The sequence below is a fragment of the Strix aluco genome, chromosome Z, assembly GCF_031877795.1.
Source record: "Strix aluco isolate bStrAlu1 chromosome Z, bStrAlu1.hap1, whole genome shotgun sequence".
Classification (NCBI taxonomy): Eukaryota; Metazoa; Chordata; class Aves; order Strigiformes; family Strigidae; genus Strix; species Strix aluco.
This window is the reverse complement of record NC_133971.1, coordinates 36,818,696-36,838,581: the sequence shown is the minus strand read 5'-3', so window position 1 is coordinate 36,838,581 and position 19,886 is coordinate 36,818,696. Positions and strand designations below refer to the sequence as shown.

The 19,886-nt window shown below is 40.2% G+C and overlaps 1 protein-coding gene across 1 annotated transcript in view; it reads right to left on the bottom strand.

The window, feature by feature from the left end:
• The window catches only part of ADAMTSL1 (ADAMTS like 1), a 215,776-nt gene that overhangs the window by 82,401 nt on the left and 113,489 nt on the right, over positions 1–19,886 (bottom strand). Inside the window, exons 12-14 of the mRNA XM_074812177.1 lie at positions 19,534–19,681; positions 14,414–14,498; positions 927–1,228 (exon numbers count right to left, since the gene is read on the bottom strand). Of these exons, the coding sequence (XP_074668278.1) occupies positions 927–1,228; positions 14,414–14,498; positions 19,534–19,681 (535 nt within the window). The remainder of the gene's footprint in view (positions 1–926; positions 1,229–14,413; positions 14,499–19,533; positions 19,682–19,886) is intronic.

The following is a 19,886-nucleotide window of genomic DNA, read 5'->3' as shown; positions in this document are numbered from 1 at the left end:
CTACTACTGTTTTTTTAAGTTTGTAACTGATTACTGGTGAATCTGTACAGATTACACTATTAACCATTCATAAAGTGCTGAGTGTTTCCAGTTCTACAGTATGTATTCTGTATTAATCTACAGTAATCCTTTTTTTAATAGACTGAAACATGACATGCAAAAAGACAGCAGCTGAAGAAGTCTAGGTTTAATTTAAAAAATACTGCAGCAGACATATTTCTCAGAACTAGCTAAACAAAATGATGGGAAAAAACAGGTATCAGGGAACTGTGCATTAGTAGTTTGTAACATGTGGAAACTGAGACTTCGATTAACTTTGAGAGATTCCAAGTGTCAAGCCTGCTAGCTTCAGAGAATCACACTATTAGTGCTTTTACCATATGTTTTCTTTTGCACAGGGATTGGAGCTAATGTCATTTAGTGATAGGCGTTAGGGAACCAGCTGAGCCCTTACAATATAAATAATTTAATATATCTGCGATGTTTGTATCTCCCACATGTATATACTTGCACAGTACAAATCAAGAGATAAAAACTAAGAGTAGCACATGATTCTTAGCTTGTATCACCAGACCACTTTAACATTCAGCTTTTTTTGCCTTTTGAGTGATCAGCTGATACAAGGAAGCGGAAATAAGTGATACATTGATCACTCTTGGTGACAGCCTGAGCATGGAGCCTGAAAGTCCTGGACTAAAATATGCTGTGCCCATGTGTTTTTTCACAGTTTTCATCCATGCCTTTTGAAATAGAGTTGGACTTGATGATCTTACGGTTAGACTTAATGATCTTAAAGATCTTTTCCAGCCTAAATGGTTCTATGATCCTAAATAGCTGTAGCAAAGGCACATGTCCATGGGCATTAACTGCAAAGTACACACTTGAGGAGGCAAAGCAAATCCAGCACAGAAACATCTTGTACTTACCTCCTCCACAGGACTCTGAACACTCAGTAAAGCCCTCATATTCCCAGTCATAGAGCTCATCAAACTCCTGCAAGCTGCCATACAGCAGCTCAGTTTCCTCCAGCGTATATTCGGTTGCCTCCCCACTGCAGGGACCGCTGTAACAGGCTCTCTGAGATACAGGTTTGGGACCTTCACATTCATCAATGGGCAGATCAGCCACAGACTGAGAGAAAGAGAGGAGCACTTGACATTTCACAAGCCGCACCTGGCTGCCCACTCCACAGGTGACACTACAGGTTGACCAAGCCTCAGGAATAAACCTGTGAGAGGAAAAGAGCAAGGCAAGTTATGTCCACAAACAGCCAGGCAAGCAAAGGCAGTATAGTCATGTCCAGGCCAAAATCTGTTTAATAAGAAACAAATGTTTCACCTCATCACAGGGCTATTATGAAATACATGTAAGAGCGTTGACATATTGTTGACAACTCAATGGCAACAGTGGAAGGGCTCTCAAGTGAGCCAATGTGACACCCATATATAAGAAGGGTCAGAAGGATGATCCGGAAAATTACAAGCCTGTCAGCTAGACTTCGGTGCCTGGGAAGCTGATGGAGCAGCTCATCCTGAGTACCATCATACAACATGTGTGGGACAACCAGATGATCAGGCCCAGTCAGCATGGGTTTATGAAAGGCAGGTCCTGCTTGACAAACCTGATCTCCTTCTACGACAGGGCGACCTGCTTATTGGATGAGGGAAAGGCTGTGGATGTTGTCTACCTTGACTTCAGTAAGGCCTTTGACACCACTTCCCACAGCATTCTCCTAGCGAAACTGGCTGCTCGAGGCTTGGATGGGCACACGCTTTGTTGGGTAAAAAACTGTCTGGATGGCCGGGCCCAAAGAATTGTGGTGAACGGAGTTAAATCCAGTCGGTGGCCGGTCACGAGTGGTGTCCCCCAGGGCTCAGTTTTGGGACCACTCCTGTTTAACATCTTTATTGATGATCTAGATGAGGGGATCGAGTGCACCCTCAGTAAGTTTGCAGATGACACCAAGTTGGGTGGGAGTGTTGATCTGCTCGAGGGTAGGGAGGCTCTGCAGAGAGACCTGGGACAGGCTGGAGTGATGGGCTAAGGCCACCTGGAGGAGTTTCAGTAAGGCCAAATGCCGGGTGCTGCACTTGGGCCACAACAACCCCCAGCAGCGCTACAGGCTTGGGGAGGAGTGGCTGGAGAGCTGCCAGTCAGAGAGGGACCTGGGGGTGTGGATTGACAGCCGGCTGAACAGGAGCCAGCAGTGTGCCCAGGTGGCCAAGAAGGCCAATGGCATCCTGGCTTGTGTCAGCAATAGCATGGCCAGCAGGGACAGGGAAGTGATCTTACCCCTGTACTTGGCACTGGTGAGGCCGCACCTCGATTCCTGTGTTCAGTTTTGGGCCCCTCACTACAAAAAGGACATTGAATGACTCGAGCATGTCCAGAGAAGGGCAACGAAGCTGGTGCAGGGTCTGGAGCACATGTCGTATGAGGAGCAGCTGAGGGAACTGGGGTTGTTTAGTCTGGAGAAGAGGAGGCTGAGGGGAGACCTCATCGCCCTCTACAGCTACCTGAAAGGAGGTTGCAGAGAGCTGGGGATGAGTCTCTTTAACCAAGTAATAAGCGATAGGACAAGAGGGAATGGCCTCAAGTTGCACCAGGGAAAGTTTAGACTAGATATTAGGAAGTATTTCTTTACAGAACGGGTTGTTAGGTGTTGGAATGGGCTGCCCAGGGCAGTGGTGGTGTCCCCATCCCTGGAGGTGTTTAAGAGTCGGGTTGACATAGCGCTGAGGGATATGGTGTAGTTGGGATCTGTCAGTGTTAGGTTAATGGTTGGACTAGGCTATCTTCAAGGTCTTTTCCAACCGAGATGATTCTGTGATTCTGTGAAGTACTCATGTGGAGTTTCTCCTTATATGCAGGAAGAAAGATACATGCTTAGAGCACCTGCCTTGATCCTAAAATGTCTCAGTGCAAGGCATCCCAATATGCATCATGATCCCACTAGGTACTTTTTGCTAGTGTTCAACCTAGATCACCTTTGCCTTTGTTCATACCACAGTTATGTCACTAATAAGTATTGAACAGGCTACTGTTACCAGTTAGTTGCAGTATCACAGGGAAAATAATTTCAGTCATTGTTCCTGTATTGCAGTAACCATTTTTAAGGCTTAATTTGAAGCCATAAAAGAGATAAAGAACCCAGCATTTCTTTACCTGCTTTTTTTTTTCCTTAGCACATTGAATTTCCCTACTCATTAAAAAACAGTGTTCCATTTCTATTCTGGATTTCTTTGGCTGTTGTTTGTTTCAGTGATTAGGAACCCTTACATGCTCCAAATTTTTGCAGCTGAAAATCCACACATACTTTAATAAAAGCACCTTGCAGCCATCATTAGAATAAGAAAACCAGACTGAATTCCTTTTTTTTTTTTTTTTTTTTTTTGGCTGTTTTCCTCAACAATGGAATAATTTCTCAATTTTTCTGTGTTGTCACCACTTTTCAACATCTAAAAAACCAAAACAACGCAGTGCTGAACTTGGCCTAGCATTTTACTCATCATCAAGCAGAAGGGTCACATTCAACTCCATATGACATCATTACTACCTCGTTTAAGTGTAACACGCCTTGTCTTGCTGAGATCATGTTGATCTATGGTGACTCCTAAATATTTCTGGAAACAATGTTTCCAGGGTATTCTGTGACCTGCGTTACTTATGCTTAGATATCTGATGGTGGTATTAAAGCACTGCAGTAATGAATCCAGGTTACAGGGTGATTCAGATAGCTTTGTCTGACCGTCTTGTCTTCTCTATTTGTCATTCTGCCAAACTTTCTGCCATGGGCAAATTCTAGGACAGTGGTAGTAGATATACTTCAAAAACAGATGAGCAAGTAGTGGAATCTGGCACCTATCCCATAAGATCCTCACAGAAACAATCCCTATGATAATGCTCTTCCATTAACAGTAAGTGCTTGGGATCTGCCAGCTCCTTCAAACTCAGCAAGTTGGTTTTGTTTTTTTGGTGTTTTTTTGTTTGTTTGTTTGTTTGTTTGTTTGTTTTAACTGATACCTTTGAGTGCTAATCTAATGAACTGAAACCTTTTTTGAGATAGGGTCAACTGCCTGACAGAAATTTAGGTCTTTCAGCACCTAATCATATGCATTAGCTAAATTTATCAATAAATCAGAGTTTATGGGATGTATTTTTAATTAAAACATGGCTGTCACTGACAGTATTCATCTCCTTTTGGTCTTTAGATAGGCCACATCAGACCTGGACAGCTTTGCATAGGGCTGAAGGCAATAAACATATCTGTCTCTTCTATGGTCTAGGGCTATAGGAAACTCATTTCTCACCTTGAGAATCCCATGAACAGTCTGATAGGAAGAAAAAGGAAATTTAGTTTTGTGATCAGCATCTTTGAAAGTACTTTTACACATTTCTCTTTTTCATCCACTGCCTTTCTCTAGTTGACAAAAGGACTTTCCCTTCACTCTGGGGTTAAAAAAGGAATCCAAAACCAAGAAAGGAACCTGCTGCCCCATCAGCATGTATGTACCAGGATCCCTGACTATAACAGCATTGCCTCTAGAGCAGAGAGTGTGCATCTCTTTCTTTACTTTTTGTGGGCATTTATAACATCTTGTTATAAACCTGATATGCACCGCTAGCTCTATATACAGGATGAAAGAGAAAGGAAAGAAATAGATTGTATACATTTTTGGAACATTTGAAACTGTTTATAATGGCTACTTCAAAGATTTCTTTCTGGAGCAAAGCCTTTGAGAAACTAATGATGCAAAGTGATTCCATTTCCCTGCTCTGATACATTTTATCTTAAAAGATCGGTCTTGTTTCAAAGATGGTATCTGTCATTTTGAAAGGATTATAGTTTTTAACAGTACAGGTGGGCCACTCATCTTGTTTTCTCTAAGACTGCACAACTGTTTGATGTGGAAAATGTCCTGTCACAGATTAAACAGACCACATCAGCCACTGGGACGTAGATATTTTGATTAGTTTAAATGTATAGCTTCTTGACCTGAAAAACTAAGAGGTAGAAATCCTAATCAGGTTACAAAATAAAGGAATTGGTCTTAATCAGAAGTTGTCTTTCTTCTATTTTTTAACATTGTAAATTGTTGTGTAACTTTGTTTTGTTGAAGAGCTGCTGTATTCCGAACCAAAACGGGTGATATTTTGGCAGGTATTAAAATTACTCATTTAGAAAAACAGAGATACTTCATATACTCAGAATGTTTACACACGATGTATATCACACATACAAACACAGGAACAAAAGAGAGAGGACACAAAAGGGAAGAACATTATTAAAGCAGACTGGATCCTTTTTGAAATGAGGCTTGATCTATAAATGACACATAATATAATATATTATTTTACACTAGTCAGCAACTCATAAAGAAAACACTGGAATTCCTTCAGGAAGTTATATTTTAGTCAGCCTTCTAGGCCTAATTTCTACATTTTAAGTGTTAAATTTGGAAGTGTAATTTAATTCTAATATAATTGTTGGCTGCTAAAGATAGATTTGGTAGAATCAAGAAAGTTGAAAGCAGAAAAGAAAGGGGGGGAACTCAAGAAGATCCTGCAAACAGAATCTTGATATAGGACTTATCATTAGATACTGAACATTTATGTAATGTAAATGTATAATATAAATATACAATTTTCCCTCATCCTAAACCCAGAAAATTACAAAGGCATTCAACTATCTTTGAGTGGTCACTAAGGATAAATGTTGCCAAATGGTGAGCACAAAACACAAAAAATATGTGAATAATAAGTAGTCAGTTCCATGGGTTTAAAGTTATTTGTTCTGCATATAGTGTACCATCCACTGCACAGCATTGTGCTTTTCTGCATGCTTACATCTGAGTCTTCTTTGAAACTTAGGCGTTGGAATGGGCTGCCCAGAGAGGTGGTGGAGTCCCCATCCCTGGAGGTGTTTAAGAGTAGGGTCGACATAACGCTTACGGATGTGGTGTAGGTGGGAACTGTCAGTGCTAGGTTAACGGTTGGACTAGATGATCTTCAAGGTCCTTTCCAACCTAGGTGATTCTGTGATTCTGTGATTCTGTGGAAGTAGTGGAATAGATTTACTGAGAAGTAGATTTTTGGAAACAGGAAATGATGTAGGTGTTTCAGTTGTCATTTTATGTTTTTTAATTAAATCCCACTGTAATAATAGTCCCTATAATAACAACACTAATAAGACAAAGGCAATAAACTAGTTCTAGTAACGTGGCAGTAGTAGCTGTCAGCCAGAAACCAACTGTGCTAATAGCTGTACATATGAAAAAAAGGTGCCTCTTGCCTCAGAGAGATTACACTGAGTATTTCATAGCTCTTAGCATACTTCTCCATGATTAGCATGTTGCCACTGCACCAAAGATCATCTTCTACTATTGCTCTGCACAGCAGACATGACAATGCTTCTTACCCAAAGGAAAAAGAGCAGTAAGTGTGTTCTGAGAGCTCTGATGTGAATTTTAAAGAGGAGTCTTCTGCTCCTATTTTAGAGACATCACTATAAGGTGGAGAAGTGAAAGCTGGAAGGAGGGAAAATCATGACCTTACTTTGTGATGACTGACTTAACTGTGTCTGCTCCTCTCAACTGCTGGAGTGCTGAGTACATTACATCACCCAGCTCTGGGATGGCTGAAGTGTACCTCTTCCTGTCACCCCCCCAGAATGGGCATCTTTGTGGACAGCAGTGCTCTCAAGCTGGAAAAGGAAAAAGGTTGGAATGAAAGGTGGAAAACTCTCTGAAGAGAACTGGGGGTTAAAATGGATGGTGCTTGTATACAAATGCCTATACTTGTTTCCTTGACCTGTGGGCACTTTTATGGTGATGGACCAGTAACCTTCTCCCATTATATGAACATGCTTGCAAAATAGTGAGTTCTGGATTTAAAAGAGGCATTGTATTTTTCAGTGTTTTTTGTTAGCTGTTGAGGTTTCACAATTTGCACACGATGATTGTGTTCAGTTGAAGGGACTGTTGTTGCACCATTTGTCATATGCAGCTTAGCTTATGCTGGGCTGCATAATGTGTTCTAAAAATGGGAGAAAAGAAATGTAATGATATTGACGTTGATGAATTTCTGCAGGAGTCACTCAGGTGTAATACTGAGCTGGTTTTGGCTCATTGCTTTTGTGGTGTACTACAATCACTGAAATATATTTTAAGGAAATTTTAATATGACAGCAAAACCAGCTTACCATGTTTGTATGTAAAGCACTTAATACAAAATATTGGTCAAACTGTGAAATGCAGAGCAGTCAGCCTTCAGGCTGCACATCCAATGGACCTGCAAGTACAAGCGAATTTCAGTTGTCCACAGAATTTCATCCATACATGAACACTGGGTAGATACCACTTGCCCAGACCAATTTTGCACGGACTATTTGCATTTGTATATATTATTATTCATGTTCACACTTGAGAATGCCCCTTTCAGACAGCAGTGTGTCTAGTGTTTTTTAAAACCTTTCTCTCTTTAAATTATATAAAAGGAATGTATTTAAATATCCAGCTTTTGTAGACTAAAATGTGCTATGCAATGATCACTTGCGTATAAAGGTAGCAAAAGTGATGTCAAAATTTAAGCTGAGAACAACGATGACAATGGGAGTAGTTGGGATAATGACATTTTTTCCTTCAAACCCTGGGCACAGCTAAGGACTGTTGTATATTCCCCTCCATACAGCAACATACATGTAACTAGGGAAGCCAGAAGAAGAGAACTACAAAGAGAGAGTCAATGCTCAATAATGGGAGACCTTCCACAGCAGGTCATAGCGGGTTCAGGGTGAGACTCATGGAGACCTCTGTCAAGTTTTGTGAAGATCTCCAGAACACTTGGTGTACATAGCCACAGCCTCTTCTGTCTAGGACTTGGGTTCCTACAATATGAGTTATGAAGGAAAAAAAAAAAATGTGTATACAGACTGATGTTGAGTTATGGAGAAAAATAGCTTCCTTTCTTCAGTGCTACTTAATTACATATGGCACTTAATTTTTATTCTTTAATGCTTTTTTTTTCATCCATTGTTAGGTAAATCCATGATTTAGACAAAGTCTGAGGTTTTGAGAACTGCACATACCAGTAAGACTGAGTGTTTGAAGGCACGGACACCCATGTATTAAGGCATCTAAAATCAGATAGTACTGGTGAAAAAAAATGCTCGGTGGCTTGTTCAAAGGCTTAGAAATTTTCTGTGATAGAACCGGGAACTGAGCGCAGAATTCCAGACTCCTTGTCTTGAGCTGAAATGCAAACCTGTCATTTTTCTCCAGGAGAGGCCACCTTTCTATAGGTTTTAAGGATGCTCACACACAGCACTGTGGAGCTGCTCATGCTATTGTTGGGAGAAGTGCAACAGACGTCACAGCTACTTGTCAATAAAGTCTTAGGGCTTCATCTGTAAGAGTAATGGCACCAAAGCCCTCTGCATAGGTCCAATTCCAATCTGAGTGATTACAGTCTGTCCCTCTATAGTCTTCAGTTTAGTCTGAATATGATCTTTTTCTTCAGCTTATGTTAAATCATTCTGTACTCTTGGTGCTCTCCATAAATTCACTGCTGCCCTTCTCCCCAGGGAAAGATAACTGCCTCTGCCCTGGATAGATATTACACATAAATCCTAAGTAGTGGTGCCTGTCTAAAGGGGATCCTTGAATGAACAGACAGAAATCACTACCTAATGGTGGACTGCTGCACTGCTGATCTTCCCTATTGCTGACCACATATATAGTTTAACTTTCTTGCCATTAGATCTTAATATGGAGAAGTTTCCCTAAACTTTTTTCTTCCTCTTCACTGCATGTCTCTGAAGTGGTCAAGCAACAGCCTAGCAGTTGACAGTATCTGTGTATGTCCTCACTACCTTTTTGGCAATGCAATAATCATAACATGCTTTATTTTTAAAGTAAAACATTTGCAGGAAATTTTAAAATTACTTATTAACTGTGAATCAGGTACAAATATCATGATGGAAACTATTTAACAGGGAAAACCAAAATAAAATAGCTTATGTGTATTTGGAAACATAAATACTTAGTAAGAAAGAGATATTGGGTGACTCTGCCACACTGGCCTCTCTGTCCATATCGAGTACCCTGAGGGCTTTGTCCCCCTCACTGATGCATGTCAGGAATTTCCTTTTGTTTTTTACTGAACCAGCCCCATCACTACGATGGTGCCATCTGGCATCCAGATATTATTGTTTGCCCTCTTTCCCCCCCCCTCCATCTTCTTTTTATGGCTAGCACCAGGATTATTTATGGCAGTATGTTAAAAGCTGGGTATGGTGTTAACATACGAAAGCATTTTTCAAGAGTTAGAGACAGAAATCTTTTAAACAACCCTGCACCGCCCATAAAACCAATCTCATTATACATAGAAAAAAACCATGCTTTTTTAATCATGACTGCTGCTCTTTCTGACTCTGGCTGTCATGCTGTGCTGGTGTAATGAGCTCCAGTGTCCAGGTCAGACAGAAAGATACTACGACTTCTCCCTCAGATAACATATTTCTAAGGTTACTTCAGAGATGGACAGCAATAAGAAAACAGTATGTATGACAACAGAGGACAGCAAGGACTTCTTACCTTTAACTTTTGTCCAAAAGATTAGAATACTTTCTTACCAGCCTAGAGTTTTTCATAGTAGTTCTGTCAGCAATTAATATTTTAATTGACCACATCTAGGGGTGCAGCAGGTCAGACAACACAAACGTAACTATCCCCTTTAGCCTTCAAATGGCTGAACTGATTATGATTAATTCTCTGAAGCAGAGATGATGAAGACCACTTTAACATGGATTTATATTTGAAGGCTGAGAGCCCAAGTGGTTTCTCTGGTATCTCTTAAGGACTGAACTCCTTTAGAAACTTTTGCTTCAACTGGGGAATGATAAGGTGTCAGTTTTCTACCAAGTCATTTAGTTCAGTGAAATGTGTGGAAAATACTACAACTGAATTTCCTGGTTACTATCAACCATATTTGACAGAGGGGTAAAATTCTCTGTGATAACTTTATACCTCTGTCAAATTCAGCTAATAGGAATAAATTCAGACATTACTGAGAGGAGAGGAAGGCAACTGACAGATAGACATATACAGACAAAATTAAACTGTAAGACTTGCTTCCTTTAGAAATTCCTGAAGAATTAAATAATGGAAGGCACTACACACAGATGGAATAAAACTGAGGCATCTACTGCCCTAGCAGCACATGTTTGAGAATGATCACAAATTACAGGTGGAAGGACAATGTAAAAAAAATGTGCAACTTTATAACTCATAGTATGCAATTTCATAACAAAAACTGTATTCAATAGAAAGTCACAAAAGTCACAAAAGAGCAATACAGGGATTCACAAATATGAGAACTCAATGCGTAGAAGAAATCTGCTGCAAGTTTTCTGCTTTAGCTTTTAAACTTTCACTAAAAAATAAACTTTGACAGGTACAATAGAATTGCTTATAGATGGGGTTTGCTTTCTCAGCCTGAAGAGCAGAAGAAAGGGTGACAGTGGTAGGGAAGAATGAATGGTCTGCTCGCTACAAAGAATGACCCTCTCTGTAGAGGAGAATGGGGGCAGTGACTTGGCATAAGAAAGCTCAGGAAGATACTCAGATGTAGTGTAGGAAAAGAATGAGTCCTTGCTGACATCTGCCCAAGTGTAGTCATGAAATTGGTAATGATTGCACCAATACTGAGCAAATCGGAAAATCACATAAGCATAGCTTGTCTGAAGAAAATTCCAGTACCCCAACTTCAAGCAAATGTACTCATGAACACACAATGTTGCCTTTTCAGCACCTGGCTTACTGTGCCACTGGAGGCCTTCTGCTGTTCCTCCTGCTCTACAACTGCTCCCCCTCCCCTCCATGCTGCCCCTCTTCTGCCCACTGGTCCCCCCCCACAAAGGAGTGGGGTCTCAAAGAACACCCATCCTGGCTGCCCAGCTCAACTCCCACCCTCAAACCCTGCTCAGCCAGTTCTGCTCTACTGAATCAAGAGAAAAGAAATGGCTTCCTCAGAGGAGGGGAAGCAAGCAATTGTTTTTTACAACCCCTGTTATGTTTTCTGAAAAAAATTACAGCAAAATAACACAGTACAACACACACATAAGACAGTAAGAAACTGACGGACATGTTCTGGTTACTCAAATTCAGTCAGCAAAATAGCTGTCCACATCATATGCTGTCTTACACCAGCTAGTGCTTGATCCAACATTTAAAAACTCTTGACTGTTCCAACCCTCAAATTAGCATGCACACCTATGCTCCAGACTGATCATTCATCAGCCAAAATATGTGGATGATAGCCTGACATCTGTCAGCATGGTAGGCCATGGAGTATTACATTGTGCCTCTGCATAGCTGCAGAAACACAGGCCAAAGGGTGCATTATCATGTAATACACCTTGCTTTTCTACTAGTTGGTGTATTAGAAATTCCTACAAAGCTGAATGAGGACAAGTGATGCTATAAAGCTGGCATCAAAGTTGATTGTTGATTGTATCTTGGTGAGTTCAGAATGTTTTGTCTCCTTTTTTATGTTGTCACATACATTTTTTCAAACTAATAACCAGGACATAAAGCAAATAACTGTTTAAAGTTAGACATTAATGAAAAACATTATTAATAATGAGGCAGCACTGAAATCAGTTTTATGTGGAAGTTCACCACTCAAGGTCACTGTCAACAGATTAGATATTCTGGAACAATATGCAGACAGCTGTTAAAGAGTTTACAGACAGGGATTGCATGGATGGCCCTTTCAGCACAAGTTTTCTAAGTTTTTATTTGGTCTTTCTGTTTCATGCCTTATCACTAAAAATCATTCCAATCTACACGCAAAGTATGGGTATCTCTGAGCTTTGGGAGGGTTTGTGTAAAGATCCTGACTTTGTGCCCTTTATTTGAGCTGTTAGTTAATGCATATAAAAATCTGTGCTTTAATTTAAATTAGTGTCATGTTGATTTCTCATCAGCCTAAAATAAAGATCATACATGGTCCCAGAATTGTGCCTTGTGGGGAGAAAAAAATGTACAAAATGTCACCCCAGGGCAGAATGAACCTTGTCTGGACTGTGCCCCACTGTACTGGTATGCTAGTATCTCACTGCTATCATTGAAGTGTTGCATGAGATGGGGTAAAAAGATTACGATGTCTTTGCAGAACAGGGCCTTTACTGCAGCAGAGCAGTGCACTATAAAGTAAGGAGGTGTCACAGCTGCACTTAAAACATTTTAAAGTTCTTAAATCCCTTTCCATTTATATGTCAAAGGTCTGTTTTAATATCAAAAGTAATACACCCATAAGGTTTTCCAGAATATTTTATTAAAATACACATCATGAAAAGCCTCTTCATCTTTCCCTACAGGTTATACTTATCTACAAATCCCTTCTTGTTAATATTTAAAGCTACATATACTCATATGTATATTATTATACTCTTTCTACAGTACTGTCAACATTGTTCACAAAATAAATCCAAATATTTCTTAGTATAATAAATTGTTCCAGATATGATCACATGTCAGTACAATTCCTTTAGATAAACTTCCTAATAATACATCTTTTTTTATGTATGCTTCCAGGGGTTATTTACTGTTTGATAAATGCGCATTTAGCTAAGTGGTTTAGTCTAGTCACAGGAAAAGTCACAAGAAAATAAACTGCACTTACAAATGAAACATTAGTATGTTCACAAATATTGAATTTTCTAGCCTTTGACCCTGAATGAATCAACCTACAAACTCTGGAAACATCTCATTATATTACATGCCATAGCTGCTACAAATATATACATACACATATGAATACGTGTGTGTGTGTACGTGTGTATCAACGTATGTATACGTGTATGTGCGTATATGTATTTATTTATGTACGCATATGGCAGCTGGATTAAAATAATTTTTATTTTGAGGACTTTACTATCTATGTCTCTAGCTCTATTTCAATGTTTCAGTTTCAAATTACTTCAATTCAGATTAACCACATCAAATCTACAACTATATTGCATAACGAACAATGGTTTTTAGTCTAATACACAGCTGCAGTTGCAATAAAAAATGCCATGTGCTCAGCCATAAGGAAGTGGATACTGACTAAAGCTGTGTACAGACGTTACAATTATAGCATGCATTTATCACAGTTCCAGAACAACAAATCCAAAACATAGTCTAACAGGATTTTAAATTTCTCAGCCTCAGTTTATAGGTTTATATGGCACACCAGTTTTACTGCAGCTTCCTTTTCATTGCAATTTTATAGGGCTAAGGAAGATTAATTATCCAAAAATGACAATAAAATTCAATTCTGAATGAAATTCTGAGGGTTTTTTTAAACCACTTAATTTTTCTAACTTCTTCTATAGTCCTGCTATTAATGAAATGCAGAAACTGCTAAACTGTGTTTTCAATAGCACTATGTGAAGAACCTGGCTGCAACAGGTCAGATTCATACAGTCAGATTTTCTTATTGATGTATTAAAAAGGCAGGTATCAATCCTAAGTAGAAGTGTTCTTTTCCAACTTTTTATTGTAATATTTTTTCCTTCAACATTATGTGTAACTATTTTATACCCTCCACCTTTTTCTAACTCACTGGTAATTTTTTTCACAAAACAGAAGACAAATGAATAGGAAAAGAAAAAACAGAAAGTTACAGTTAAGGGATATAATGAGTTAAATCTGTGTATTTAGAAGGAAAATATACAGTTGCCACCATTTCATACATGTCAATGTATGTGTGTAGGCCAACCTGCAATCTAAGAGGGTCTGCAGCAGGAGGAGGAGCTACTAATGGGGAACAAGGTGCTGAATGAGATCCATCTTGCAAAGATGGATGGACAAAGACCAGGAAGTGGCTAGCAAAGCAGGGAGGGGAAAATCCCTGAAATGATGAGGTAAGTGATGATAAGGCAATCCAAACCACAGGGCTGAGGTTTCTAGTTTATTTTCTGCTAAAGTTAATTCATTTTATTTTCTGCTACGACACACTTCCTGGGGGGAGAAGCAAGGGACAATCATGACTGGCTGCCCTGTATTTTACCTCTTACTTCACACAGGTATTGTGAGACTAAATAAATGTGCTGAGCTGCAGAGATACAGTGATAGTGGGGAACATATTACTATGTAGATAGACAGACTCTCACTATAATATTATTGTAAATGGCATTAAATAAAACATGTATATATTTGCTCAAATTAAATCTGCATTTGCCCTCTTGAATTCTGTCTCTTCATAACTAAATGTGACACAGCCTTAAGTCCATTGATTTCCACAGGGTTGGGTGTAGCCTTCACACTCTAATGAAAGCCAAATACAATTTCAAGAGACTGTTAGTTCAGTGCAAGCCCCAGATCCTGACATCATGAGAACCTGTTGCAAGCAAATTTTTAAGACTTACGATGGTTCTTCAGACACCACTGCTCCTTCCTCCAGCTCTTGAGCCTGCTTATACCATGGCAACTTTGCTTCCACGGGAAGTTTCTCTATGGAACAAACACAAGCATGTGAAAACAGGAAGCATGCAGTAATCCTGCTACATGTGCCAGCCTCCCCTCTCTCGATGAGCATGCCTGTGATGCACATGTGTCTTCATCCACATGGAGGGTGAGCACAAAGAAAAAAGAGAGAGAAAGGAGAGCAGGAGAGAGAGAGAGAAAAACTTCTCTGTCACTTGGACCATAATGCTTACAAGGTTATACGGCCAGATAGTTCACTGTTGCAGCTAGAAGGGCTATGGTGTTCTAAAGCCACAAAGGCAAATTAAATCACTTTTCAGATGACACAACTGGCTTTAAAAGTAGGCATTTCGGAAAATAGTTTTTGGAGGGAGTGTTGCAAGTCTAACCAGTCTCCATCGACAGTGCAAAGGCAAAATGTATAAATTCCCTGTTTCATTCTTAAATTGTAGGACTTCAGAAGACACATTAAGCTTGGTTTTGATAGATTACAAAAAGGAAGAAAACCCTGATTTGATGAGTGATACCACAGAAAAACAGAGAAATCGCAATAAAATGGCCCAGCTATACTTTTCAACTTTAAGTTTATCAGTTCATCAGCTATGTGGATTTAAAAAAAAGAGCTTGATACTTTTTCTGTCATTTCTGATGGAAAACAGTAGAGCTGCTTTTCTTCCTCTCCAGGATGTGTGCGCAGCATAATGAGCTGCTCTGCTCTGGGGAGCGCAGGGCCATGCCGCTTCATGAGCCAAACTCCCCTTTCATGCAGTGTTGAAGTGGAGTATTTGAGCTGAAGGCTGTGGAGCTGTTTTAGCTCTACAAGGGTATAAAGCAAGAGCAAATCTGGCACTATAATTTGAGAAGGAGCTCTGCATTTCAACAAAATGTCTGGGCTAGGATCGGGGGAAAAAACCAGAAATAAAAGTGAGTGAGACTCAGACCACTGAGGAGAACCACAGCCAGCCCTATTTGCCACTCACAAATCACCTAAGCCTTTTAGATTTATATAATGCATAGATTTGTACTTGCCAACAGGAGCAGATTAATGTCATTCAGAATAGTCAGGAATTTTCTGTGACGCTGTTGTGCACAACAGTGAACCTTTCACATAAACATATGAAATTTTCTATCTGTCAGTTGTATCATAGAGGAACAACAACTTACAACTTGATTTCACAGCTACTGCAACTTTAGTCAACCAAATTTTCTTGGAACAAGTTATCAACTGAGGAAAAAAGGGACAGTGATAGAGTTTCTGTGCCTCTCTCTTAGAAACAGCTTGCCACGCTCTTGCTCTTAACATACTTATTAGTGTCATTTAAGGATGAATATTTGCCAACACAGTTCTTAGTTTAGTCTATATTTTACTGCATTTGTGATCCAAAATATGTAGGAGATATTTCTATTTATATGTTCTCCATCTTGTTTTATGCATTTTGGAAAGCCAGATCTTACTTCTGTGCTTTTTTGCTTGGATGCAAGTGCTTGTAAAAAGCAAAAGCTCTTATGTACCTTTGCCTGTTATGTGACTTTTAAAATAACTATTATTGTTTAGAGATGTAGTTAGTTATCATCTACACTGTAAAATTTGTTAGAGGATTAGAAATGTTGATGTAGAGTGTGCTTTGATGTACAGTGTGCTTTGAAAACAGTTCCAGTAAAACCACTTAAATCCTATATTATAGAGAAAGTGGTATTAGATGAATACATCTTCTCTATTAAAACTGAAAATCATTACTTAATCCAGGGATATCCTATTTTTTCCTATTACTTGTATGAGATAAAGTGCTTCACTGCTTGAATAAACTAAAATGAAATGTATTACATGAACTATTTGCGTTCTATTTCTGTTCAGCACAGTGCGTTAAAGGAAGAGGGAATTCCACATTTTTTGTCTTGCTGCTTCAGTCAGCTAGGAAGATTTCTCTTCTGCTTGATGTTAATCCAGCTCTGGAAGGAAAAAGCAGGCTAAGATTAAAACATTCAATAGAGAAGAGGTACTTTGCTACCCCTACTGCACTAGATTTCTAACTCTAGATTTGTGAAATAAAAAGGACAAACTTCCAGCACATAAATAGAATAACTTGGATTGGATGAGACCTCTGGATATCATCTGGTCCAAATCTCTTCTGAAAGCATGGTTCAGTCTTCAGGTACATGGGTCTTCAAACATTACCACTTGCATTATGGAGGGAGAACTGTGAGGGCGTTGCAGAATCAACATGAGTAGTAAAATTAAACCCAAGCAAAGCAGTATGCTTTGTGCAGGATTTCCCATCCCATGGAGAAAAATGGAAGAAAGAAATAACTGCCTACAGTCAGAAATTAATCATGTATGTACTGCAAAGAGCAGTGTAAGAGTTTATCCAGGGTAAAGGTGCCACTCTGTTGCAATAATGTCTTTCCAGCAACAAGCAATTTACTTTGTTCCCAGACAAGTCCCATTGGAAGAGACTTCTTGACAGACGCAGATAGGCAAAGCTTTCCTAGATGGTCTTTCCCCCTTCTGAGGTTCCCTAGGCAGAAGCCAGTTGTGGGTGGTTTGCAACACCTGATTTTTTGGTGTCTTACTGCATTTTGTTTACACCGTATGCTGCAGACAGACAAGATTTTGCTTTACCTGTGCTTTGAACACCATAAACAGTACGACCCATAAAAGCAGCTGACTGATCAAGCCCACACCCACTGAACCTCTATATGAGGCTCAGAGTCATGCTAACAGAGTCAGAGGGCCTTTTTTTTTCATCTTGGAAGGTGGATGGAGTGAGCTCATGACAGCCAGCAAAACACAGTGCAAACATAACCATTGCTCCCCAGAGGCCCTGTGTCTGGGTTTTGTCACTTTGGTGGCTGCCAGGCACAGTGAATTCTCATGGTCCAGATAAACTGGAAATCTTGAAACTTTGCAAGTGTCCTGGTTCAGCTAGGATAGGGTTAAGTTTCCCCACCAGTTGGGGGGAAGCTCTAGCCGGGTTATTCATATACCATGCTGACGTCACCTCCAGGTGCCCAAGCGCGGCAGAATCGGTGAGCGTGCGTTTGTGCAGCCGCTCCTCTCACTGCTGTATCAGTAGATACCTTGCTCTGTTCATTGTTATTACTGTTATTGCTATTATTATTGTTGTTGTTTGTTTTGTTGCTGTTGCTCTGTTGTATTAAACCTCTCCTTATCTCAGCCCTGGGGTTTGTATTTCACTCCCTTTGTGGGGGAGGGGCAGCAGCCACGTGGTCTCAGACCCCGGCAGGGACTAAACCACCACAGCAAGTATACCCATCATTGACACTGAGTGCAGAAATTAAAATTCCAAATTTCACTGTTCCATCTTGGACCAGCATGAGGTCACAGGTCACTCTTATTTCACAGGGCTTCATAAGTGCTCTTAATATGTATCAGGATAGCAGTTTATTTCTCGAAAGAAGTTGACTTCTTCTTATGGTGGGGTTTAAGTCTCCAGTTTAGGAAAATTAAATTCACCTGTATTGCTGTAGCCCAGAAGCTTCAATAAGTTTATGTCAGCATACAGACACGGAGATTGTATCGACAGAACTGTATAAATGCACAAACACATGCATGCTCATATACCTGTGAAAATGGTCAAACACCTGTATCTGCTGCACCCAGCTACTGCCCATTAATCCAATTCTGTCTCCAGGACTTTTTCTTTTCCCACATGTAGAACCTCCAAACAGCTGCAGAAATATTTTCTCATTTCACTTGGGCCACAACAACCCCCAGCAGCGCTACAGGCTTGGGGAGGAGTGGCTGGAGAGCTGCCAGTCAGAGAGGGACCTGGGGGTGTTGATTGACAGCTGCCTGAACATGAGTCAGCAGTGTGCCCAGGTGGCCAAGAAGGCCAATGGCATCCTGGCTTGTGTCAGCAATAGCGTGGCCAGCAGGGACAGGGAAGTGATCTTACCCCTGTACTTGGCACTGGTGAGGCCGCACCTCGATTCCTGTGTTCAGTTTTGGGCCCCTCACTACAAAAAGGACATTGAATGACTCAAGCGTGTCCAGAGAAGGGCAACGAAGCTGGTGAAGGGTCTGGAGCACAGGTCGTATGAGGAGTGGCTGAGGGAACTGGGGTTGTTTAGTCTGGAGAAGAGGAGGCTGAGGGGAGACCTCATCGCCCTCTACAACTACCTGAAAGGAGGTTGCAGAGAGCTGGGGATGAGCCTCTTTAACCAAGTAACAAGCGATAGGACAAGAGGGAATGGCCTCAAGCTGCTCCAGGGAATGTTTAGACTGGATATTAGGAAGTATTTCTTTACAGAATGGGTTGTTAGGTGTTGGAATGGGCTGCCCAGGAAGTGGTGGAGTCCCCATCCCTGGAGGTGTTTAAGAGTCGGGTTGACATAGCGCTAAGGGATATGGTGTAGTTGGGAACTGTCAGGGTTAGGTTAATGTTTGGACTAGGTTATCTTCAAGGTCTTTTCCAACCTGAATGATTCTGTGATTCTGTGATTCATTCTCTTAACAAAATGTGGGAGACTTACCCCAGTAATTACGCTCTGTCTGAGGCCCAAGTCAAGAAACATTTGTACACAAATTGTGACTACTCCTTGTTATAATTTGCTTCAAGTCTAACAGTGTGCCAAAGCTGACAGCCTTACTAGTAAGACGAACTTCATGTTGGAATACATAATGCTTGCTTCTGGCCTATTTCAAGCTCCAAGATATGAACAGGCACTTTAAAACTATGGTTAAATTTATCTACTATAAATGTTATTTATATATTTAATTCCCTTTAAAATATATGGCAAATTTAGCCCAGACATAATCAGTGAGATCAAACCTGCTTACACTGTGGCCAAATTTACATTTATATTGCTTGGTCTGCTGGACCACAAATTAACAGTGAAAACCCCAGAGCTTGTAGGAATGAGGAAGGGGCCATTCACTCACTCCAAGTTTCTAGCAGGCAGCCTGGAATAGGAATGGCAAGCCTTAAAGGTGCAAATTCACTACTCAGTGCAGGTGAAAACAATGCTACCAGTAACAAAACAAAACTGCTCAACGTGGAAGAGCTCTGAAAAATTTATGAGAACCTTTCTGCCTCATTACCTTTGGGTTTGTAGCAAGGAGTGGGTACGATGCATTCTTCTTTTATGTGTGGCTTTGTTTTAGGACTACAGCCTCCTGTATGCATACCCCTGTGATCAATGCAAAGGACCACACGGTATCTGAGTCCTTGTCCACAGGTCACAGTGCACTGGGGAAAAAAAAGGAAAAAAAAAAAAAGGTGTGGGTGATATGTCACAGGAGTGATAAATTAAAGGGGAATATGCAATAGAAATATGTGTACATCAGAGAGAAAAACATGATGCAGAAACACCCAACCCTGAACATAAGTTATTCATAATATTTGTTAGTTATGGATAATGTATAAAATTGACAGAAATTTTTGCCTTTTTGCT